At 49.7% G+C, this 24,253-nt stretch overlaps 3 protein-coding genes across 5 annotated transcripts; all 3 read right to left on the bottom strand.

The window, feature by feature from the left end:
- Nucleotides 1-2,718: 2,718 nt before the first annotated feature.
- On the bottom strand, nucleotides 2,719-5,894 carry Osi2 (DUF1676 domain-containing protein Osi2). 2 transcript variants are annotated; one of them, XM_011155918.3, is made up of 5 exons: nucleotides 5,773-5,894; nucleotides 4,738-4,895; nucleotides 4,012-4,321; nucleotides 3,610-3,803; nucleotides 2,719-3,310 (listed from the first exon to the last, which is right to left on the bottom strand). In XM_011155918.3, the coding sequence occupies exons 2-5, from the start codon at nucleotides 4,862-4,864 to the stop codon at nucleotides 2,979-2,981; spliced, it is 963 nt and encodes a 320-aa protein (XP_011154220.1). In that variant the 5' UTR covers nucleotides 4,865-4,895; nucleotides 5,773-5,894; the 3' UTR covers nucleotides 2,719-2,978. The 2 variants fall into 2 exon arrangements, with proteins under 2 accessions (XP_011154220.1, XP_011154211.1); XM_011155909.3 differs by lacking the exon at nucleotides 5,773-5,894 and adding an exon at nucleotides 5,267-5,346.
- Nucleotides 5,895-6,480: 586 nt separating this feature from the next.
- On the bottom strand, nucleotides 6,481-12,420 carry Osi24 (Protein). Of its 2 annotated transcripts, none has more exons than XM_011155887.2 (5): nucleotides 12,128-12,420; nucleotides 10,431-11,192; nucleotides 9,363-9,536; nucleotides 8,891-9,180; nucleotides 6,481-8,614 (listed from the first exon to the last, which is right to left on the bottom strand). In XM_011155887.2, exons 2-5 carry the CDS (start codon nucleotides 11,080-11,082, stop codon nucleotides 8,192-8,194), a joined length of 1,539 nt encoding a protein of 512 aa, XP_011154189.1. In that variant the 5' UTR covers nucleotides 11,083-11,192; nucleotides 12,128-12,420; the 3' UTR covers nucleotides 6,481-8,191. The 2 variants fall into 2 exon arrangements, with proteins under 2 accessions (XP_011154189.1, XP_011154198.1); XM_011155896.2 differs by having other exon boundaries at nucleotides 6,482-8,614; nucleotides 9,363-9,482.
- Nucleotides 12,421-14,455: 2,035 nt separating this feature from the next.
- LOC105192457 (uncharacterized) lies at nucleotides 14,456-23,700 on the bottom strand. The gene is made up of 4 exons (XM_011156622.2): nucleotides 20,145-23,700; nucleotides 19,607-19,877; nucleotides 18,671-18,934; nucleotides 14,456-18,065 (listed from the first exon to the last, which is right to left on the bottom strand). The coding sequence occupies exons 1-4, from the start codon at nucleotides 20,397-20,399 to the stop codon at nucleotides 17,977-17,979; spliced, it is 879 nt and encodes a 292-aa protein (XP_011154924.1). The 5' UTR covers nucleotides 20,400-23,700; the 3' UTR covers nucleotides 14,456-17,976.
- Between the last annotated feature and the right edge of the window lie 553 nt (nucleotides 23,701-24,253).

The raw sequence follows: 24,253 nt of genomic DNA, 5'->3' as shown, positions 1-24,253 counted from the left end.
GACGGGATCGAGTCGCGTCACGTTTTATATTAAAGCCGCTCGCTCGCTCGCTCGCTCATAGAGGACCCCGCTCGGAGAGACTTGGAGAGAAATCGCGCCCGTTGTTATCTGTTTTACCTAAATTCCCCGCGCGTGATCTTCGCGCGAAAATCGCATGTGAGATCTCTCCATCACCTCGGATACTCGATATCCCACAGGCGAGTCGCGAGGCGCGAATTCCCCGCGGTTAACGGATTGCCGCGACACAATAGTGATATGTTCGACATTCTGTGGCGCGAGCATTCTGGAAGGTTGATGACTCCGTAAAGGCGATGGAATATGAAGCTTCACATGCGCGCGCGCGCGTGCGCTTGATTGCGTTAATTTGCATACGCACGAGCGCGCAACGTAGCGGCTGAATCAGTCGCCTGGATCCCACGCTCATAATACGCGATATTAATTCAGCACCGTTGTGCGCGTCGCGATGCCGCGAGGAGATAGCGCGACTCCGCCGGAGAAAAGAGGACGGCTCGTGCGTACACGAAGCGTGGAATTTGTACGGGAGCAATTAGTCGAACGAGGAGCAAACTCGAGCCGCGGAAGCGGTCGCAAATCAAGGAGTGCACGTGGAAAAATCTCCGCACGACCGCCCCGACACTTGCGGTCATTTAATAGAAAGTATAGAAAAGCCGAAAAAGTCGAACGGCTCATCTGGATCCATCGGCATCGCTTTCGCTGCACCAGCAGCTGAACCATCAGCGGAGCCAGCGTGTAGTACACGTGTGTGGATGTGTGTCAATTCAATGGACGATGCATGTTCGTATATATCCAGAAGAAAAGAAAAGAGGGGCAGGATAAGAAGGAAGAGAGAACGAGAGGAGGACAGAGAGAGAGAGAGAGAGAGAGAGAGAAAGAAAAAGTCATGCAATTATAAACGCACCAGTTCGCACGCATTATTGCGTTTTCTCCGCCAGCAAAACGGTCAAACGGTCACATTATAACGTTGCTTGTTTCGAATTTCCTTTCACTTGCAGCCATCGTAAGGAGAAAGATTAATTGCATTTATTATCGTGTACGTAAATTGTCACCATGAAGTACCCCGTGCGCGCAGCGCAAACGGAAGCTCAATGGATTGAGAGGGACAGAGAGAGAGAGAGAGAGAGAGAGAGAGAGAGAGAAAGAGAAAGGGAGAGAAAGAAAGAATTTCTCTCGACACAACATCTCCCCTATCCTCTCTCTTTCTCTCATCTTTCCATTCCATTCCTTTCATCGACTCCTTCGTCGATTCTTCTTTTTTACCTTGCGATCCTCAACATTTCCTATTTCGAATTTTATCATCAAGGAAATATCCTGCAGAAATCTGAAAGAAGTAGCAGCTTTATATAAGAGAATATCGAAGACATGGAGAAAATATGGGTAGAAAATTTCGCTAAAAGTTAAACATGTTTCGGCAAGTTGACAAAATTCGTGGAAATGAAGTAAAATTGATGGAAAGTGGAAAATCTGTGTAAAATAAAATCGATTGGCTAAAAACTGACAATGGTCTCGACGGTGCGTCGAGATTGCAGTTTGTGTCCGCTTCATCACGGAAACAACTTGACGTGGCGGTCAAAGGGTCAGAATCTACCGATGCAACGCGAGTTTCCGCCAAGTTGCTTTCCAATTATCGCCACGAGGCGGCCGACCGCTTCCGGTCTTCTCGGCAAAGGAGGCCACTTGGTCAGCGGGTCCGTTCCGTTCGATTCTCCGGATCGTGAGTGAGAATCGTATCGGATCTGTTCGCGTGTAAGATAGTTCCTCGCTGTGCAAGAAATTATCAACCAAGAGGGAAAGAGAGAGAGAGAGAGAGAGAGAGAGAGAGAGAGAGAGAGAGAGAGAGTGAGAGAGGGGGGAAGGAGAAGTGGCTCGAAGTTCGCTCACGCGGGATTTTCACGCCATTAGAAGAGACGCTTCAACAATGAGCGCATCGTGAAAGATCCGCGGCAAGTCGCGCGATCAGGAATGCGACTGGTATTTCCAGGTGACGATACCCTCCCGCGCGATTAACGTGGACGGTAAATTTGCATTTCTTATGATATCGTCGTCGGCGAGCAAACTTCTTCTTCCGGATTTGGAATTTCGGGTTACTCCGCCGTTGTTAAAGCGATGGTCTAAAAGCTTCCGATGTAATTGATAACGTCTAAGCTTACCTCGAATCTTGCGATTTACTTTTCATAAACTGATTACGGTCTATTTCCTAAAAAAAGAGAAAGAGAAAATTTATCGACTTGTATCGACGATACGCGTGGAAAGTCGTGTAACAGCTATAAGTTCCGTCGATTACGTTTAATCTTCTTTCGCGACAACCACCGTACCCTACTTGCCGTTCTAGAATTTCCAGTTTACATATATTGAACGTTAGAAAATATTACGGAATATTTTCTCGCGATCTGACGTTTCTCTGCTCAGAGAGCAAATTCGCACTTGAGGCGTATTTTTCTCAAGTCCGTCCTTTCGTCGTGTCACACAAACGTGTTGTGTACCGATTCGCGAAAACAGCGTACGCGCTAAAAGTGGAGCAAAAACGACAGCGAAGAAAAAGAAGTCAAGCATACATTCCTACGCAGATATGTGTGATGAAATGTTCATCCAACATTCCATCAAACGCCGATATAAACCGGATGTCTCCGAGTATCGCGAATCTTCGCCTATAACGTATGATTCTGACGTCAGTTAAAGTTAAAATAGCAAATTCCTCGAGGAATCACGCTTTTTATTAAAAAAACAAACGTCACAGTTTGCACATTCACACTTTGACGATATGTACAACACATTCGAGTCAATCAGATACAAGTACAACGAATAAACACACCTGAAATGACGTATCGGGATAATGATTCGTAGCAAACGACAAAAATGCACATCATATTTACACGCAACTCGCGCGACTGTCCGAAAATATGACTGTCCGCTTGATCGTTCCTCTTTCCAACCTGTGAATGACGTACTAAATAAATCAGTTACGGCTTGTAATGCTGATATCCGCGATACGCCAGATCCTGAGGATAAGATCCCGCGTTTGCGTAATGATCCTCGTGATAGTCGATATCCGGATGTATTCCGTATTGAGGGTGACCGATACCGTTCTTGGTGTAAACCGGCGGATAGTAATCCTGCGCTTTGTAAAGCTTAAAGAAACCTATCAGACCGGGTATGGCGAACACCAGGAAACCGAGGAACTTCTTGAACGAAACCAGCCCGAGAATCAGGGGCAAGAAGAGCAGCAGCTTTAGCTTGAAGAGTTTGATGACGAGCAGCATCGGTATCAAGAGCTTCCTGAACTTGTGACGAGCTGAAACAAGCGCGACCATCGTGTCTTAGCGAGCAAAGATTGCATCGACAGCGGCAATTGTGTAATTAATTTAACGAGGATCAACGAAATTAAATTTCGTAATTTTAATTAATTAAATTTAATCAACGAAATTAAATTTCGTAATTCTCGTTGACTTTCGCGAAGAATTTTGCTCCGCCGAGACCAAATGAGCATTAGTGATTGGTATATACGCATCTTAATATATTAAAATAACTCCCAAGAACTTAAAATCATTATTAAGAGTTGCTTTCACGTTGTCATCGTGGAGAGATACTTACAAAATAGCGTGTCCTTCTTGTTTTCAAGAGTGTTGATCTCATCGGCGATCTCGTCCAGAAATCTCGGCTCGTAAGCACCGTTGCGGCCAGTCTCCGAGGTAGGTATGGTTAGTTCAAAGGACATCGTTTTGATAAACCTCTCAGTTTTCCTTTTCATGAAGTTCAGCATCTTGTCCCATTCCGATTCCCCGGACCTGCGTGGTGGATACATACTTTGTCTTGAATGTAGAATACGCAGGATGACCCTCGTCGGACAATTTGAGCTACAGTCTTTTCAACATTGCCGAAAATTCGCAAGGAGCTTTGGCAATTTTCTTTCCAATCGCGCAGTCATTTTCACACACGCATGTACACCGCATATAGACATTTTATTTTCTACGTTTACGGGGAATGACGTTATACCTAGGCTCATTGGAATACTCGAACGGCTGATGATACGCTTCCGTCACCACGTCGTTAGGCATCCGCTTAACACGAACATAGTCGCTCAAGGTATATTCGGCATGGTCGAAAATATCCGAAAAGTAACTCAAGGCACGGGACTTGAAGCATTCGGCCAAGTCGCCGGTGATGCACCGTTCGTTGATTCTCGCCAAGTATGGATCGGTGTTTCGTCCGGTTCCGAAACCGATGTACTCAAATAGATCTTCCACGTGCGGAATGGGATTGTATGCTCTCTGTTGCGATGGAGTTTCCTCGAGATTCTCTGAAACTGCAAATTCGACATTAATTTCGACTTTATTTCGTATGTTTAATTATTTGACTAAATATCGACAATTTAAAGACTGATCAAATGAAGGAAACAACACTTCAGCTTAAATTAAAAATCAAATAAATTTTGAATTAAAATTTCAAGATTTTTTTCATTTAAAAAAATGGATAATTTCTCCCTCATTCAGATTTCGTAATTTTATATTTTCGGTAAATATCTTTTTCTAACCACTTTGTGGTATTTCATAATTTTTCAGAAATCAAAATTAATTGAAGATATTTAAGAGAAAAATGATTCGATAAAACGGAGTGCACTTATCGTAAGTACATCAAACTACTGAAACTTGTAACCGTTAAAGAACTATAGTCCCCAAAAATATACGTATGTGCGTAATTCGTGAAGGTAAAACATCGTACCTTGTTTCTCCGATTGGCCCTCTGAAGCGGCATCCTGGAACGTAACTTTGCCGGCAGACTGACAGCGCACCAACAACGACGTCGTCAACACGGCTCCTAGAATTACCAACAATCGCTGCAGTTGCATCCTTCTTGTTGCTCACCTAGGTACTGTGCACCTGCAAACACGCGTCTTTATCGATTCGCCTTTTACAACGGAATGTAGCATTAACATTAATTGTGCCGACACGATTAATTAATTAATTAATCGATGCGCCGCGTAACAGCGTTATCACTGCCCGCCGGACAACACACGCGGACCATAGAGATGCAAATTATATTCATCCGGCGATCATTACGGCGAATTTACCTCCGTTATTTTAACGACACTTGCTCTACTTTAATTTTAATCCGGCAGTAATAATAAAAGATATGTGCGTCGAAACGTCTCCCCATATACATATGTGAACTTTATCGTACCAAAACACAAGAACGCAAATTGGTACAGTGTCTTTCAACGGCGACGAGCTTATAAATACGATATTCTCACCAAGCACTACGAAATAATCGCGATCCGCTGTTCGACACGCGACATCCTTGTCAAAAAAGCGTGCTCGTGGTGATCCTCGAGCAGCACTCGAACGTCTGCGAGATCGACTGTTGGCAGTCGACGCGCTGGTTCACCAAGTGCCGTTAGATGCGCGCACCAATCAGAAACGTAGGATGAGGAGAACCAGATTCCCGATTCTGAATTCTGAGCGCGCATTTCACTCGATAGATTCCCAGTTAATATGCATCTTCGCATTTATAATCATCGGCCAACCGCAAATTTTTCCGGGGAACTCCCGTAAAATGATTATGAACTTACCACAGTAATGACCGTGAATTTTCTCGGCTAAATTGAAAGGCTGACTTGAGCGAACGATAAGTAAACCAAACTCCGAATAATTCGAGTAAATGCTAACGAAACGATATTAAAAGCACGAGAACGAGGCAAAAGTCACGAGACGGAAAATTGCGCGGAAATACGCGAATCACAAGAGAGATGGAACTTACCCTGCTGATTAAAAATTAGATCTCGCGGAGGATCTAACTTCTTTCTTCCTGCTTCCAAATTGGGCGGTTTTGAGAGATTGATGGGTGGACGACCGTGGACGTCGTCGAATCGCCCAAGTTCGACTCAAGAGCAATGTGATGCCTTGGCCCAAACGCAATCTGCGTATTTATACGAGCGTACCATCTCGCTCGCAGGAGGGGGAAGGATCTGCAAGTTATTACATGAATGGAACGAGTAGGAGGATACACAAAAATCGAGAGTGAAAGTGGCGTGCCCGGAACAAGAACCGGAACTGGACAACGTAAAGGGACAAAGACGAAAGGTGTAAGAGGACTCACCGCGCAGGAGAGAGAGAATGAGAGAGGAAATCAACGCACTTCCCTCACCGGCTTACGACCCGAGGTGCGTCATCGCCTTGTAGCCAGTTTTATTTTCTCTCATCTTTCATCCCGACACGGACCTCTCGCGCCGCAAGAAATTACTTCTCCATATACATACGAAATCTAACGCTCATTGTTCCTTTAATTCTAATTATTGAATTTTAATTCTAATTATCAAACTCTCTATTGTCTTTGTATATGTATATCATCTTAACTTGCTCTTGAGACTTTGACACTTTGACGTGCAACTTCCCTGTTGAAAGAAGAAAATGGAAAAAAACCAATAGATTTTCGAAGACATCGAGTTTTTATGCATCACCTTCGAACGCACTCCCGTGTGATTATAAGATCTCGATTATGCAGACGCAATTGTGCGTAACATAGTATATATGCCGTGGCACGACGAGCGAATCTCACTCTGGAGAAATCTTTGTGTTGGACGTCATGAACCATTTCTTCTTTTATTGACGTGCGCACGCTGTACATTAATCCACAGATATACCATGAACGTAACGGAAATTGAAATTTTTTTAATGGAATCCGACTTAATTGAGTCCGCATGAGTTCTGCGCGCACGGTTCGCTTCTCGCGTTCACGTTAAATAAATTAACACATCAATATCTTCACGCGTCATACGATAATAAGTAATATCCAGAGTTTGTTATTCGTCGCAAGATTAAATTCTACGTGTGTGTATGTGTGTGTGCTTGTGTGTGTGTGTGTGTGTGTGTGTGCACGATAGAATACCCAAATAAATTAATTAAATATATGAAGTGTTTTTTCATAATACTATACGCTACATCCACACAAATCATCGAGACTGACCCATGTTCGTTAAATTCTCAACCTTTTATTCGTCGTAGCGCGAATGTTTATTAGACTATAAAAGAGAATTTTCTTTTCTTTTCTTTCGAGCATCTTCCTCTCCGACTCGAGCCTCGCGCTCGAGAATACGCTCACCGCGTAAATGTCCCGCACGATTCGGCCATCGCCGAGCGTTTGTAATATAATTCCCCGGAATACATCCAGAAGGGAATAGATTCCCTCAGCTACGTAACTATATGTCGTCGTAATAATGACATCTCATTTACGTTTTTGAGCCACGTTGTTTGTGAGAAAGTATAGAGAAGTATACACATACACTGCTCTCGCGTAACCCCAAAACCGAACGTTTAATAAATCGCTGGATCGCCCTGGATCGTATCTACATACAGTTTCCGTCAGTGCCCAAGATTGCAATTAAAAAATGGTCACACTACTATAACCGAATCGTCGATAATTGATCAATTCCTCAGCACAAGATGCGCTATGCAGCATGCAGGATACGTCTAGTTGACAGCCATTCAATTATGAGTGATAACAAAATGATACACTAGCGCATCCGCTTGAAGCCGCATTTTCAAGGCCGTAGAAAATATGAAGCTAGATTTTTAAATAAATCAGAAAATTTCCACGAAAAAACTACCGATGACCATCCTCGAACCTCGAATGACCGGTGAAAGTTCTCGGCGTAGCCCGAGCGACCGTTCCCGTTACCACGGACGATAACTTAGAAAACTGTACGCGATACGCCAAGAGTCCATTCGATCGCGGAAACTGAAGGTTCCCACCGTGGCGGATCGAGACTGATTCAAAGACCCGGAGCGCTAATCGATTCCTGGTCCTCCTGCAGCCTAAAAGTCCTAGAGGGACCTCGAGCGAGCGAGCCATCGTGGGTGAACTTCCGGCTCGCGCGAGCGAACGTCTGGAGCGAACGGACGGATGCTGAGTCGTTAGAGCGGACGTCGAAATGGAACTCGACAACCGCGCTAGCGCATCCGATCGTTCCGATCTGACTATCACACACAGATAGACTCCACGCAAAGAACTATATGACGGAGAACGCGACTTTTCTTCTTCCACTTCTTCTTTTTCTTCTTCTTCTTCTTCTTCTTCTTCTTCTTCTTCTTCTTCTTCTTCTTCTTCTTCTTTTTCTTCGTCGCATCCTCCGACAGCGACAGCGTCAACGACGCGAAAACGAGAGGATCGAGGCGAGTTCTCAGATCTTCCGGGCCTGCACGAGCTTGTTGATGTCTTGATAGGTCGCCAACATCGCCTGATTCTGCTTCAGGCTTTGGTCCTCGCGGGCGTTCGCGCAGTTCGCGTACAGATCTTCGCACTTGACACCATCCTGACCGTCCTTGGCGGCCTTCATATATCTGAAGAAGCGCAGCACATCGGGATTGTCGGTGCTGGGCTTCCTCAGCTCGTTCAGCTCCCTCGACAGCTGGGCGGACACCAGATTCGAGTACGGGGCGTAGCGCGCCGGGTTCCGGTACATCGCGCACACCGCGTACTCCCTGCAGCCCTCCGTGTTGTGGCCGAGACGTGAGAACACGGCGTCCAGACGCGACAGCAGAGGCGAGTAGAACGGATCGTAGTTGGTGAGGAGAAGCGAGCTCGTCGGGATCTCGTGGAAGACCTGCGGGCCGAGCAGACAAACGATACGACGCGTCATCGCGTCTCAGAGATGGATATGTAATTTTGCGTAGCTCGGCGGTACCAATGACGCGATTAATTCCCGTTAACAAGATGGAGTAACAACGAAGAAAGTGCAAATAATAAATCTCAGACACGTTTACGGAGTTAAAGATCCATACGTTACGAAATCTTGAGTAAGGGGGGTGAGAAAGCAGAGGAGGGAAGAAGGAGAGACCGCGATTTTTCTACGAGGTCTCGCGAATTCTTCAAGTCTCACCTTGAAGTCCTGCTTCTTGGACAGCCCGTGTGCGGCGACGTGTCGCGTGTAATAACGATCGGAAAGTGCGTTCGCGTGCGATATTCTGGAATCGACGAACGCGTAGCGGGACACGATCTCCGGGCTCTTCTGCGTCTGCATCATGCTCTCGTCGTACATGGCGGAGGCCGGCAGCGTGCCCACCGGCTGCCTCGTGAGATAATCGTCGTTGTATAGGTCGGAGTTGTCCTTGAACTCGAAATTTTCCTCGGGCGCCGGCGCGTGCGACGATTGTGCGAACGAGGAGACACCTGCAATTAGCGCGCCAATTAGCGCACATTGACGCCCCCGTCTCGGGACCAACACTTTCTAAATTAGCGAGCGCACGACCTCGCACCGGAGAACGGAGAAATCCGTCTCGTCTGCGCGGGACCAAGTCGCTCTCCGTGCTCTCGTAATCTCCGAAGAGTTCGGAGGCTCGCCTCGCACGTACCTTTCCCGACGATATTACCGATACTGCCGATGATGCTCGGTAGGAAGAGGGCGAGCAGCATGCTCTTGATGATCTGCACGCCGAAGAACAGCGGCAGCAGCAGCTTCTTCAGACCGAACGCTAGAAAACCAAGCCCGAATCCTGTTAAAAAGGTACTCTTTCCCTGTAACATGGCTGAAAGCAAAAGTACCAGCCGGTTAAAGCCCTGCGGTTAGTCCTGAAAGCCATGCTGCAGCCAACATCTCTTTCGTATTCTACCTCTCCCTCCCTCCTTCTCTCTCCCCCTCTCTCTCTCTCTCTCTCTCTCTCTCTCTCTCTCTCTCTCTCTCTCTCTCTCCGACTTTCCACGTGCCACACGTTTGCTGAAACATTCCATGTATCGTGTACGGATGAAGAAAAACAAAAAGGGTTCTCCAGCATAATCGCAAATCGCAATTAATCTGGCCGCGCGAGCGCGAAACTCGGTTTAGTCGGCGCTTTCGCCAATTAGCCATCGGACCCAACCTCGTTACTCGATTTACCGCCAAAAAGCCACTTGATGGAGTTAGAGCCCCCTGTCGCACCCCGAGCTCGTTTACGCCAAGTCGCGTCCACGAGCGCACCGAGTTTGTCGCTTGTGAGGTAATTAGGAAAAACAAAGGATATGTTAAAATCGATGTGCGCTCACCACGAAGAAGGGGCGTATAGCAAAGCGACACTGACTACCTTTCCCTCTATTAAAAAAGGACACGATATATATATATATATAGAGAGAGAGAGAGAGAGAGAGAGAGAGAGAGAGAGAGTCTTTAACGACATCTCTTTAATAATATGTGAAACCCTGCGTTTTTCTCCGGTTAGGCGAGAACAGGGCTAGAAACGAGACGAGAAGGCGTGTGTCGATTTCATGCACGCGCTTTTACCCCTTTTTCGTGGCGAACCGTCCGTTTGCTCTCGCACCGCACCAATCAGACCGCGGATGTCGCGAGGCGATTTAAAAAAATCCACCTGTCGCGTCGCGCGACGGAGGTAACGTGGCACTGGGTACACACGCGAGGAAAACCAAGCGGGTTTTGCTGGGAAACTCACAACCGAAGAATGTCCTGGCTTTCCCGACGAGGCTGAGGTCCTTGTTCAGCTGTATCTTCATCACGTGCGTCCGGGCGTAGCGATGCACCTTGTCCAAGAGGTTCGTCTCCTCGCCGTCGTCCCTCCGATTGTTGCACGTGACGTTCGCCCGGGGCTTCTTCACTATCTGCACGGACTTGCTCACGTTGTACGTGTCGACCCGCGAGATGCGGTCGAGAAAGTTCAAGAAGTCCCTCCGGAGGCAGGATAACATCTGCGAGCCTCTGCATCTCGTCGAATTGGACGGGTAGCGGCGATCCGTCGCCTCGGTCGTCGCCGAGGTCGCCTCGACCGGGCTAGCCGTGGTGGCGTTGTCCATCCTCGTCGGCTCGATCTGATCGTTCGCCTTGTCGTCCGCGTGAAACTTCACGTCGAACTTGCTCGGCTTGCCGGGCACGTTGTGAGGATGATCGGTCGGCGATTGGTCGGTCCGGTTTTCGGAATCGCCGGAGAGCGGCAGCTCGTTCCCCTCGACCACCTCGTCGTCGTGCGGGCCTGCGGTCTCGTTCAAGGTCGCAGCTTCCGCCTGGACCTTGACCCCCGCGGCAGCGCGGAGGCATGAAACGGCCAAGATCGCGATCGACAATATCGTGGCTGCCCTTCCTCTCGCCATCGTCCGACCTAATGAGAGAGGCACCGGGCACCGCTCGACTGACGGCTAGCTTCGGTTACCGCCGCGCGACAACTGCATCTCGACCTGCGGTTTCCTGTGCGTTTTGTTTTCTGAAACGAGACGAGAGAGGCACGGATTGGCTTTCGGCTCGCGGCGAACACGTTGCGCGCGTGTGTGGCAAAGGCCTTCGTGCAGACACGTGCGCGTACACATGCGTGTACTCTCTTCTTCTTCTTCTTCTTCTTCTTCTTCTTCTTCGAACGGACTAGTCGGGATTTTACACAGCGGACGGGACTTTCCACGGCATGTCCTTCTCGGACGAAATTTCCCGCGCGAAATTTTTCGCCGTCGCGGATCCCATCTTCGGACCTCATCTAACACCGCCTTCAACGACGCAACTTACACGCAACGGCACCCTTGCTGCCGACGAGGAAGTATTATTGTTCGAATTATTCGGTACTCGATAATAATGGCGTACTACTACACGCGCGCACGGCGAAACGCGGTTATGCTAGATCAGTCTTGCATGTCCTTCCTCTGCCTCGAACGGTCAGCTGATTCTTTCGCCCGTCGTGGGTGAACCGTACGCGCGGAGATGCCCTGCCAGGTATCGTTTCGACGGCTACAATCGAAATCAAAGTTTTGCTCCCGACGATCCCGCGCAAGCTACTCACGTTAGCTTCAGCTACCGACGCAGTCGAAAAGGAGGAGCTCGTCGCTCGGCGACGGCGAGCGAGGCGAGTTCAACGTCTCGAGTAGGAACTTGACCATCCGACACTTCAGCATCCGGTCGTTTCCACGATAGAGCGCGTGCGCTACGTCCATTCGATCGCGAACACGGCCACGTGTGATTAACGAGCGGTATATACCGAGAGAGTGCATCGTCCTTTCACCGATACATTCTAACGCCGACAACGTTCTGTCCTGTTTTTTTAGCTTACCGACGCATTTACATTACGTTAACGCCACGGACAATTTCATAGATTCATCGAAGACGCGGAGGAGCCATCAGCCGGCACATCTCGCGAATCGACCTGATACTCACTTTCACGATGAGTCGCTGACATCAACACCCGGCTCGCGCCCGGACAACAACCTCGAGGACAAGCGACGTGCTCGGCTCGGACCCGGGCGAATATTCCTGCGAAATCGAGAAGAAGACCTTTCCGATCGACCGATCGATCGAGAACGAGAGCGATAGGCAGACAAAAACTAACAGAGAAAAAAGAAGAAGAAGAAGAGAAAATTCGCCGGTCGATCAGTCGGCGGAGCGCGTGGGTTTCGAGCGGCCGGGAAGTCGGAATCGTGGACGACGTCCGACACCGTACTGCCAGCCGGTCTCCGTAGGATCGGCTCGACTGACCCGATCTGGGTTACCCGGCCATTCGTCTGTCCGTCCCTCTATCCGTTCCCTTCCGCCTCTTCCTCGCTCACCACGTTCGTTCATTCGTCCGTTCGTTCCCGCCACCGACGCCTCAGGACGCTGGCAATGTCCACTCTTCTGCTTCTTCCTTGTCTTCTTCTTCTTCTTCTTGCTACTTCCGAGGAAGAGTCGCACATGACCAAGGGTGAAATCGCAGAGCCCACGGGTGGGATATCCCAGCCCGACTCCCCCCCCCCCTCCCCGCGTGGGGCCGGTTGAATTTGTCGAAACGACCGGCCTGTGCACGCACGTAAGCACGCGGATCGGCGATTTCACTCGGCGCTATTTCGGCGAGTGTTCCCCGAGAGCTCCGACCGGTAAGCTTCGCGCCGACGATACCGACGACGCCGCCGCTCAATGACGCGGGGAATTTGTCGCAATTACGCGGCGCGCGGGATCTTCTCGCGCGTCTTCTAGGCTAATCTGATAACACGACGGATTTTGATGGCTTGCGAACGAAGTGACGGTAAAGAAAAGGAAATCGAGTCGATCCGGAAGAAGCCGGCGCGGCGCGCCCAGACGCAAATTCCTAAACTCGTTTGACTACATTTTTTCCACACGCCGAAGTTGACCCGTCTCTCTCCCTTGGTCGCGTCCTACCCTGGTCCTAACCTGGTGTCCTAACTTCGGTATCTCTTTGTATCTTTTCCACTTCATCTTTGCGTATTGATATCTCAAGGCTACTGCGGAATGCGGAGAGCGGTTTGACCCCCTGGTTGCAAGTTTTTCGTAAACATTTCATTTCATTCGCTTCATCAGGGACGGACGAAGAGGCAACCTGACTATTATTCTTTCTTCAGGGATGAATTTCTTCGAGTCGGAAGAAGCTGGTCCCGTGGAAAAATTCAACCTGATTTAACCTCAAGCTGAAGTAAACGCTACATTTTCGTCAGTTGTATGACGAGATTTCTCTTCTTCTTCTTGTTTAAGATTTGCTGGGTAATATTTTTATTATTTTTATGCGTTTCCATCGACAAAGTTCGGACCAGAGGAAACATCAAACATGCTTCAATGCGTCGCTGAAAAAGTTAATGGGAGAAGGAGAGGAAGTGGAAGAATACAGAAATTCACAACGAGGAGAACTCGAAGGCGCGACGGTTTTTTGCGTTTTACGTTACGCGATCTACTTTTCGTGTGTAGATCGTCCTCGCGGGGCGGTGAGGTCAATGGAGAAGGCTCGTACAAATTTCTGATCAAATTAGTCACGCCGATTTCTCCTGTCGGTTTTTTTCCTCCTCCCACGCGGAATCTAGCGGTATTTTATTTCGGCGACATCACCACACCGACGACGTCGTCACCGACTCGTCGTGACCGGCGATCCTGAAAATTTGAATTTAGGTCCGGTCTGCATCCGACGTGCATGTGACACGCGCCATCCTTCTCGCCTCGCGGGAAAGTCAACAGCTGACTCCGCTCAACATTTGACACCGCGGCGTGTATACCCCGTGCGTTACAATGTGCCATTTACAACAGACGGCTCTAGCGGGGAAACCCGTTACAACGCGCGTTGAAATGCTCCTTTACGCAAGCACAGTGGAGCGATGCTCTGTACGTGTCCACGCTTTCAAACAAGTACACGCGCCAAAACAAGTACATACTATTCGAAAACAAGGTCTGGAGGCGCGAACATCGTAAACCGCGCGCGCCGGGGATTTACTTACTCACGCCTCGGCAAAAATGCGCTCTTCCCGGAAAGAGGGTCACACCGGTCGCGCTTCTTTCGACTCGTTTCACGTACAAAGTAGCCGACACACCTACAAAATTGTCCACCTGTCGCTCGGAAATGTAAGTCGCATCCATCTCTTTGGGCTCGCCCCGTGCCGGAACTCTCCGGCTGCTGTTTGCCGATATTTGTGTACTCGGCTGATCGCAAGTATTCGGTTCAATCGCGGAAAAATCGCGGAAAAATCGCGGAAGAGGCGATGGGTCGTAGACGGGCGTCAAGCGACGGCAAATAGAAATTCGAGGTCGGCTTTCTTGCAAACATCTTTATTAAAACACACATGTCTCGCGGTATAAATATACATTACAATCTTCCGTTGCAGTCTCGGCACAAGGTGAAATTTTTTCAAGAGTACCGCAAAGCGCAAATTTTAAACTAGGGGAAAGGTGAAGGAGCGCATCGATTGTCGTAAATTATCCCACAGTTTTATTTGCATTAGATCTACATCCGCGTGCGAGCAGTGCATCGTACCGCTCAAACGTCCGAAGAGGAAGAGAGAAAGAGGGGAATTGCACAGAGTAGAGAGTTAGAGAAGTCAAAACACACAAAGTAAATACCGACACCACTAAAATGTTTGCGAGAAACACCACTCGGATGCACTCGTTCTATCGAAAACTGCCCATATCGTAGTTCCCGCGCGGTTATATCGTACGATGGATATTGGCGGAAAAGCGTGCAAGCGGAAAAATCGAGTCTCTAAAGCTCAAAGTCCTGACGACATCGTCGTTTCGATCGACCGGCAGGCTCTGCAAGCAGAAATTGATTTTACGAAAAAGAAAAAAACCCATTCTCGAGAATGTTTTTATTTACCGACAGAGCCCGAAAAAAAATCGGGAGTGATTCCGATCAAACGTTCTGGTATCTTCTCGCACAGCGAAGCCGGTCAGCTGTCGCGATGCAACTGAAACCTCCCCCTTCCGAGGGGAGAAAGAAAGAGGCAAAATCTTCAATTACGTCACGTTCTCGCCGAGGTACACGTCGGCGTTCTTCCTCTCCTCGCGGCATAAAGCTCCTCCTTATCCCGCGAGAAGCACTTTCGACACGTGAAACGTAACATCGCTCGCGCGCGCGCGCGCGCGAGTCACGTGATAAACGCGCGTAAATGAAGCGCGTATGAATCGCGCGACGTGCGTGGCGGGCGAGCTCGGCGCAGGTAGATGTACACGGATATCCAGCCGAGCGCCGCGACGTGGACGACGGTCCGTTACGTTAATGTAACTTTTTTCGCTCGCACATAACGTAAGAACGTAACGGTCGAGTTGCCGCGGACGTGCGCACGCCACGTATCGATCGCGTCCGCGTAGTGGATGTGTCGCTTCCGATTCGCCTTCCCTGCCATTTCACGGATCATGCCCAGACCGGTCGTCAATGCCTCGCTCACCACTGCGTTGTTATCATAGTCTTTCGTTCGACCCGGCGCGGCGCGGCGGAGTGTCGGGCGGCCGGTCGAGCCCGCGAATTTCCACTTTCGCCTCGACACACCTGTCAAACGTCGGCCGCTCAATTTCTCGCCAATTTTCCCCCACTCTCTAGAATCCTGCACGACTCTCTGAACATTTTTCACAAGTTTCCCTTCGGGAGAGAGAGAGAGAGAGAGAGAAAAAAGAGAAATCCCCAAATTCACGGCAGAGATATCCAATTCCGAGGAAATAAGCAGGTCAGCCTAGAAATCGCCGAGATACTTTTTCGGCGGATGATGATTCAGTTGTGCGGTATCGAAAATGGAAGAGAGAGAGAGAGAGAGAGAGAGAGAGAGAGAGAGGGAGGGAGGGGGGAGAGAGAGGGGGGTGACTGATTCTACGCGGTGACTGAGTGAAACGGATCGGGACGAGCGTGTCTCGCGCAGGGAGGAGAGGAGAGGAGAGGAGAGGGACCGAGCGAGGGCTAGATTCAGCGGGCGCGACCGTCGTCGGGGACCTAAAATGTGTCGGCGACAGGTACGGCGGCGGTCGTCCGCCGCCTCTCTCGCCGTGCACCGAGCCGATAACGGTCTTCGATCGGGCCGTCGAGCGCGTGTATGTGTGTGTGTGTGTGTGTACACTCACCGCGCACATACGCACACAAGAGCAAACGTTGCCTATACTTACTCACGCACGCACAAGAGACGTGTAACGTGCGCCACGCCGGCACGAATCGGCCGGTGCGTATCAGCGGTAAACCGGGCAGTCGACCAAATCTGTCAGTAGGTCAACCACGAGGCCGTCGTACCTGGTGGCCGAGTGTCGGAATGGCCAGCGCGTGACCTTGACCACGTTTCATCCGCCCGTCTGTCGTACGGCGCGGCGACTTATCGATACTCGGCCGAAAGCGCGGGAGAAAATTGTGGGTCGTCGCGGGGAACACACGTGCGGAGTCAGGCGTAGACAGGTCGGGAGGTCGGGGGATCAAGAGTCGAGACGGCGTTGTTGCGTGTGAAAGGAATTTAATCAGGAAGGAGGATAAACTGGCAAAGAGTGAACTTTGGGCACGCGCCTGTGAAAATCAACGCGAAGTCTGTACACGATACGACATGTTGCTTTACGAGATAATCGCGCGATTATCGGAGCTCTCTTTGTCAGAGAAGGGTGATGAAGTAGGTCGGGGCGAGCACTCTTTCTGGCCGGCGACTGACGAAAGCGTCGTCGGGGTGCTTAATTGCAGGAGAAAGCTTATCAACGGAGACAACCGTGCGCGACAGCCAACGACGAGCACGTATCTCCCCGATGTCGCTCCGGCGTCGAATCGGCGACATAAATAACGCGAAACGAGCGAGCGAGATGCGGTGAACCGTAAATTAAATCGCCAGCAATCCGCCGCGTCAAGAGAGAGAGAGAGAGAGAGAGAGAGAGAGAGAGAGAGAGAGAGAGAGACAGACAAGCGCGATCTTGTCTCTCTTTACCTTCATCTGTGTTAATGTGGAATTCGAGGAAAAGGCGGATGTGGCGCTAACATCGTGCCCTTTCTCAAGTCCGCGAGAGGCTGGAGATATATCAATACGTCGCGTCGTCAAAATAACGGTAAGACTATGTGAAAGTTTATTTTGTGAACGTTTCCCGCCGAGGTAGACCGCCCGGTGAACGAGCGGAAGCGAGACGGGCGTATCTTCGCGCTGATTAAGATTCAGCCGGCATGCTATCAGTTCGCAATGAATGGGTCGCGTGCAGTCTCGCAGAAAGTTTACGCCGATCGCGGATCGACGCGAGCTGTTCGAACGTTTATTCCGACAAAATTGTACAGTCGCGTGAATTTTGTGGCGTAAATTCCTCATCCTCTCCTTCACGCGTATCACACTTCACGTGCCACTGAAATATTATATACTATATATTACTGAGAAGTACAAATCTACTATATTAAAAACAGTTCGCTATGTTTCTTCCCCCGTAGAACAAGGTATATCCAACTGATTAATTACTCACGCGCAATACTGGAAGAAAACATTGGAATGAGTATGAAATGAATTGAGGTGAAAAAGCTGCGCGGTGTGTTTTTCCGCGCGCGGGGAAATCGGTCAATCGGGTGTCTAATGTGAGGAGCATCCTTTTACGGCATTACGACTGATCGACTCTCTTCTCTCGTGCGTTCTGCGATTGTATAAGTTGCTCTGGATAGACCGGAGCCGCTATCGCGCGCCGCTTTCCGAAACATGCAGATGCAACGACGCGTCTCGGTGAGGAGAAGCGGAATAAAACAAACTCGACCCGCGCGTGTATTCCACCGACGGACGGATCGCCGGTAGCGGAAGGTTTTTCGCTACCAGCGTCCGACCGACTCATCCGTAAGGATTGCGGAATAACTGGAAACTGGGGTAACCCAGCTGGTAGTCGTTTCGGTGCCAGGTGCTATCGTCCTGGGCGTATCCTGCAACAGAAAACGCGGCAGAATTGTGTTAACGCGAGTAAAGCTGGCAAATCGGCCGCGCTCCGACGCGAGAGTGGAATTTCCGGCCGAGGATTTCGACGGGAAACAAACACGCGACGCGGCGCAAGTGAGGCTTCTCCGGGGAGACGATTGCGTTTCGAATCTGATGCTTGCCGCTCGCCATACGTCGGCATACGGTGGATATGTTTACGGCCGGTAGCATCGATACGTCACACGTGACAGCCCGTAAAGCTGTGCTGTTACCTCGTTGTCACAGCCGACTGACATTGAACTCAAGCTAGCCTAGATAGTCTCCGCATCACACAAAGCTGTCGTGTTGCTTTTATCGGAGAGGTGGACTCTTCTCTCACACGCGGGCGCACTCGCGCGCACCCGACGAAGAAAAGCCATATCGCGCGCGAGGTTGCATTTTGAAGGTAATACAATTTTTTTGAAAATAATAAATCCGAAATACAGCGGCGTGAAACTTGCTCGACTTTTCACTCCTCGCGTCATCATGCGCTTCGATATTATCCGATTGTGTGTACGATAAATTTACGGGGGGGGATAAATGTCACGCTTTTAATCTTCAAACGACTTTTTACCTGACGGGTAATCGGCCGGCGCTTCCGCCGCGGTGGACCATATGTGGTAAGGATGGGTGTGATGCGCATTGTGCTGCACTTTGCAGACTTTCAAATGCGCCAGCACGGATGGCAGGATCAGTGACCCGAGCACGAGGAGCTTCTTGATGAAGTGGACTCCCAGGAAGATCGGCAGCAGCAGCAGCTTCAATTTGATCAAGTTCAACAGTATGAGAATCGGCAGGATGATGGACTTCTTCTTCTTCTTGAAGATTCGCCAGTCGCCTAGAGCGAAGCGAAACGAGTCAACCGTTGAGTCTCGCCGCGCCAAAAATCGCCTCTCACTGTTAGACACTCGCGAGGACACAGTCGGCGGCGACGAAATATTCGTTGCCGTTACAATAAACGCGCGCCGGTAAATACTGTCATTCGCGTCGTCGCGTTCATCGCTTTTCTCAAATATACGGGACATTGTAGTAGATTGCATAGTATACACGCTGATAATACTTGTTTCCTGCTACGTTGACCGTTACCCGAAATAAAAAGCAACAGAGACCACAATTACGCCGCAGTCGCACAGATATGCCAGAATTTTAATGTCCCGTTGCACAGAAGTACAGTAAAGTACTTTCCCTCCTTATTGCTAACCGATTATTCTTACAACTAGTTATTGCCGGCCGATGAAGATGTCATCGCGGAAACTTCGCGGACAGAAAGAGGACGGAAAAGCCCCAAGAAGCTCGAGCCCCAAAGAGCATGAAACTGACTCGACGCGATTCATTACGTTAAATCTACACGGGAAGAGATTGGCTGGAAAAGACGCGAGTCACCCTGGAATGATCTCGCGGTACGTTCGACGCAATTATTCGACGCCCCACATACGCCGCTTCCGCTCTTGTTCATCAATCGGACGCTTCAACGTTCAACACTTGTTCCCCGATGCCGCGGATCTCTTACCTTCTTCTTCCCTATCTTGCAACCTCTTGATTTCATCGTCATCCATAACCATCAGACCCGAAGAGTAGCCTCTGGCGAATGGCGGCGAATTGTCTATCGTATACGCAATGGCACGTTTCGTCAACAAATCTTCGACGCTGTTCCTAATGAAGTTCAAGGCTTCCGTTACGCTGCCTCTGAATGCCCGGGAACGTGGTGGCAAATTAGGCAGGAACGATTGCTTGTGCATCGACGGTATCCTGATCACTCGAAATGGTCCGTAACTAAATTCCTACGTTATCAAAAAAAAAAGAAGGAAAAGTACACCATTATTATCTTCATGGCGCACATCACCGCGCAATGTCCAGAAGCCGCATCATCGAGAGACATCGTGACGTTCACGAGAGAATACATTAGAATGCTCGAGATAATTCATATCAATAGCCAAATAAAAAGAAACAGAGAGAGAGAGAGAGAGAGAGAGAGAGAAATGGTGAATTCGTCTGGCACTACAATTCGACGAAGCGTCGAACATTTTCGAGGTACCGCAGAGTCTCACCTTCTCTTTCACCAACGTGTTCAACCACCTGGCGACTTTGTACTTGCTGCAGCTCACAAAGTCCCTCAGTAGACTGCATTCCATTTGGCATTTTTGCACGAAAGGGTCCGTCGCGTTGTCGAGAGCCGACGAGTGGCTCGCGACGATCAACAACAGGAGGAACAGCCAGCACGACGAGAGCCGCGTCGCCGGCGGACATCCGGTCTCGCGAGGCCAGCCGCGACTTCCGCGCTTCGCAATTCGGACCGAGACCATCTCTCTCAGTCCCGTTGATTTCGATCGGCCGTGTTGCGTCTCATCGCAGACGTCGCTGGTGATCGCCCGCGCCGTGTCGGTCCCGCGCGAACATCGCGAGTCGCATCACAGATAGCAGAGCAAGAAGCGAGCCCAGGCTCTCTCGAGGAGTCCCAGCGGCAAAATTCCGCGATTAATTGCGGGGACTCATCAAGTACTGTTACGAGACGAGGCGTCGGCTGTGTTCACCACGCGTCGTGATATCACGCGCACTACTTTCGTGACTTCCGCGATGATCCGCGCGGTGCAGAAATGCGAGAGATTCGGTGCGCAAGCTCACTGACAGTGCTTAGAAGGTGTCTTGGCCATTTATACGGCGTGCATTTAGGTCGGTGGGGGTAACGGTCCATGGCTTAGATAATGTCGCGCAGAGATTGCAACCGCATTCTGCGCGCGGAGCGCTGTCGGGAGAGAGATGCGTCGAGGAGCGCGCGCCGCACTCTGTCCGCGGCTCTCATGTAACTTGGTTAGGTGGTGCACGCGATCGCGAGGCAGACTCGCCATGGAGTCGGTAACGTGTCCGCCGGGGCATCCTGAGGGATGAACGATGATCGAATGTCGAGCGAGCGAAGAAACAAAGCAAACGCCGAAAGGCGAAAGTGCCGAAATGTTCACTCTTCGTTTTTCTCCTCTCGAGATATTTCTCGACTTTCAACCGCTCAATGACATTTTCTCAATACTCTCCTAATACCGGGAAAATTATTAAAAATGAAATTTTTAAAATTTCGCAGGTTTTACAGAAACCTACGAGCGATCTACCTCTCACGTATGCGAACTTTGCTCTTCTCTCCGGCGACGTTCCCTCGTGCCTGGGCTTGACAAAAATGTTCGCCTGATAAGCGCGAATTACATCAGGAGGAACCTCGCGACGCACAGAACCGCGACGCTGACGATCTCGAGCGACTGACTGAATAGATCCAATCAAGAGGCTCCCGAGAAGAAGAGTACGCGTAACCTTATTTTTGGCTGAGCGAAAAAATGGTCTTAACGGTACATCGCAGCAATGGCACGACCAAGTTGTCAACCTAATGGCTACCAGACAATCAAGATTTTTTCGCCAATGTCTCCGCGAGGTTCGCTCGCGGAGGAGCAGCGGTGAACCACATACTATGTAATCACTATCATCACACGCGCCACGTTGTACTCCATTTTCGTTGTGTAGGTTCGCAAGGTCACCGAGACGGAGTGTACGATATTCAAACTCGCGAAATGAGAGCAAACGCGTTACCACGTCCGCGGCGTTCTTTTGTCATATGAACGGACGAGCCTCGCGGTAATATGCAAGAGAAGGTTCACTGCTTCGCGTGACATTCTCATCCGCGAGATAATTGCGGACGGAACGCTTCTCAATCACTGGAAGCGCCATATTTTCCGACCTACCCACCCGCAACGACCGCCAAATTTTTTGCCACTGATAATCGCGGGAAACGTTATGCACATAAATTATCTCTTCGTAATGCGGGAAGCAGACGACGGGGTCTTTGTTCCTCGCGAAAACATTCGGGACAGCGCGCGGTTGACCCTTTGACACTGCACAATAAACAGACAACTTTGGACCGTGTCGTGAGTCAGTCAGCGGAAGAACTTCTTGAGAACCTGAAGAGCGCGAATTTTAAACTAAGAAGGTACGCATGGTTTCCTCAAACCGTGAAACGTTTCCTCTTCCTCCCGTGAAGAAGCTTATTCTATTTCGACGGAAAAGTGAAGATTTCGTTAAATGTATCATTGGCATCTTCACTGAGTAAACATTTGTTTATTTCTCTGTTCAATGCAATTCACACACACACACACACACACACACACATACCGCAATTTGCCGGCGTCATTTGCACAAGTGCGTCCACAGCTCCGAAGAGATTGATCGCCTCGCGGAGAAGAACATCATCGCCGAATTCACTCTCGATTGCTCGCGATTCGCGTGAGACTTCGTGGTCGGCCCACGATCCGTGACTTTCGACGAGTCGTGGTTTACGAATAAGTTTCCGAGGAGGCCGAGGCACTCGTCGATTTTCTCCGCTGAGGCTCCGAGACGCGAGTTTCCTGTTGCGAGATGAATGACAGTTCCCGCTCGACGCCGTCGTCGTTGATTCGTTAAACACTGACGTGAGACTGTTGAACGCGTTGAGCACAGCGCGCTCGCGAAATCCTTATGTAACTGCGACGAGCGAGCAGGCAGGATATGACGGACGATAAATAAAAAACTGTTAATGGGCTTAATAATAGATCGACCTATTAACGCAATCATCGCCGCCGCGCCGCCGCCTTTCCGCTACGAGCAGTCGAAATATCGTCGTGTCGCACAGTCTGTTTAGCGCAACCGGTTTCTGCCCTCGTATGCGCGCGACAGACCCAGACTGTTTCACTTCAGCCTCGCGTCATATTGTTTATTTGGCAGTTTTCAGAACCACTCGCTGCTCTCATACACGACGCTCGTTAACTGATCTTCACAGCACGCTTCGTTTACTCCGGAGTATCGTGTCGTGAGCAATGTTGAAAATCGCTCATGCGTTCGCTCATAACGTGTTACGCTGCGCAAACAGTTAACGAAAAATGATCAAACCGAGATCGAATCGATCTCATTCTGACTCGTCGCGTTGTGGTGATTCACGCAATTATCACGCTCGGCATCGCGCCGAGGCATCGCGTATCGACGCTCTCTGCGCGTCTGTTAACGATATTTGCGACTATATTTTTCCCCATTGATAATCGGCCAGTCGTCGATTACGGTATAGTAACCGTTATCCGCGTGATACTATCGGATCGAAAACTCGTGCAACATCTCACGCGAAAGTATAGCATCCGCGTCCACAATGAAACCCGTAAATACTACGATCTCATTCACCGATCTGTTCACCGCCACCTATGATTCGCCGATCGGACGATGGTGTGTCTCCGCCGAAGGGTTCGAGTCCGACTTCCCGAGAGTTCTCGGAGCTACGCGAGGAAAACGGAGATCCGCGCAAATTCCACCGAGCATTTCGCTCGCGCGCGCGTCTTCGCCGGACGCAACCCGGAAGGTGCAACCGATGGTGCACCCCGTTCTACTGGCCTCGAAATTAGACCTGTCGCAATTTGCATAGGGAATAAATATACCGAATGGTCGAGACCGAGTGATCGTCTCGTTTCCGCGAATGACACACGCGAATGGGGTTGTTAACGCGGACGAGCGGGCAAGCACGCCTTTCGGATAACCAACCACGTCTACCCGTCCACGACTTCTGGTGCTTTCACTAGCGGTTTACGAGCTCGTCGCAAAAAAAAAAAAAAAAAAGGCACGCGCCACGGCCGGCGGCTTCCGCATCGACGAAATTATCAGGTAATGTAAGAAGATGCTCGAGCATATCTTGGCGCGGAAAGAACCGGGCGGAATTCTGATGCGCGCGTGTGCAAGTTGCTTGCCGCGACGCAACCTGCTTACCCCTTTGCCCGATTGACCCAGTACAGGATGCTGACAGGATATAAAATGAATAATCTCGTCGCAGTCGATCGACGATCTCGATATTCTACTTTGTTCGTTGTTTCCAGTCGACAGGCCAGTGGAGACCGGAGAAAGACGTGTGTGAGAGAAAGAGAATAAAAGCTGAGAGAGAATATAAGAAAGAATATAAGAAGATAAGAAAGAGTATAATGAGATAAAGAGTATAAATATAAGAAAGAATATAAGAAGAGAGAATATAAGAAAGAGAGAGACGGAAGAGGGGAGACTTTCTCTTGAGAGAAGAGCAAGGAAATCCGCTCAACGTCAGACCTGAGCCGATAATCGGAAATCACTCAAAGTACGCGCTTGAATCGATAATTTTAGCAGAGAGAGGCTT

Source organism: Harpegnathos saltator, unplaced genomic scaffold, assembly GCF_003227715.2.
Source record: "Harpegnathos saltator strain DR-91 unplaced genomic scaffold, Hsal_v8.6 scaffold75, whole genome shotgun sequence".
NCBI classification, from domain to species: Eukaryota; Metazoa; Arthropoda; class Insecta; order Hymenoptera; family Formicidae; genus Harpegnathos; species Harpegnathos saltator.
Note: the sequence above shows the minus strand (reverse complement) of the source record. Positions and strands in the feature narration are given on the sequence as shown.

Coding starts and splice junctions, on each gene's coding strand:
- Osi2 (XM_011155918.3), bottom strand. CDS start 4,864: ATGCAACTGCAGCGATTGTTGGTAATTCTAGGAGCCGTGTTGACGACG. Junction 4,322..4,737: donor GGGCCAATCGGAGAAACAAG/GTACGATGTTTT, acceptor TCGAATTTGCAG/TTTCAGAGAATCTCGAGGAA. Junction 3,311..3,609: donor CAAGAAGGACACGCTATTTT/GTAAGTATCTCT, acceptor CGCTTGTTTCAG/CTCGTCACAAGTTCAGGAAG.
- Osi24 (XM_011155887.2), bottom strand. CDS start 11,082: ATGGCGAGAGGAAGGGCAGCCACGATATTGTCGATCGCGATCTTGGCC. Junction 9,181..9,362: donor CGGTAATATCGTCGGGAAAG/GTACGTGCGAGG, acceptor CGCTAATTGCAG/GTGTCTCCTCGTTCGCACAA. Junction 8,615..8,890: donor CCAAGAAGCAGGACTTCAAG/GTGAGACTTGAA, acceptor CTCGGCCCGCAG/GTCTTCCACGAGATCCCGAC.
- LOC105192457 (XM_011156622.2), bottom strand. CDS start 20,399: ATGGTCTCGGTCCGAATTGCGAAGCGCGGAAGTCGCGGCTGGCCTCGC. Junction 19,878..20,144: donor ACACGTTGGTGAAAGAGAAG/GTGAGACTCTGC, acceptor TTGATAACGTAG/GAATTTAGTTACGGACCATT. Junction 18,066..18,670: donor GCCGGCCGATTACCCGTCAG/GTAAAAAGTCGT, acceptor TTTCTGTTGCAG/GATACGCCCAGGACGATAGC.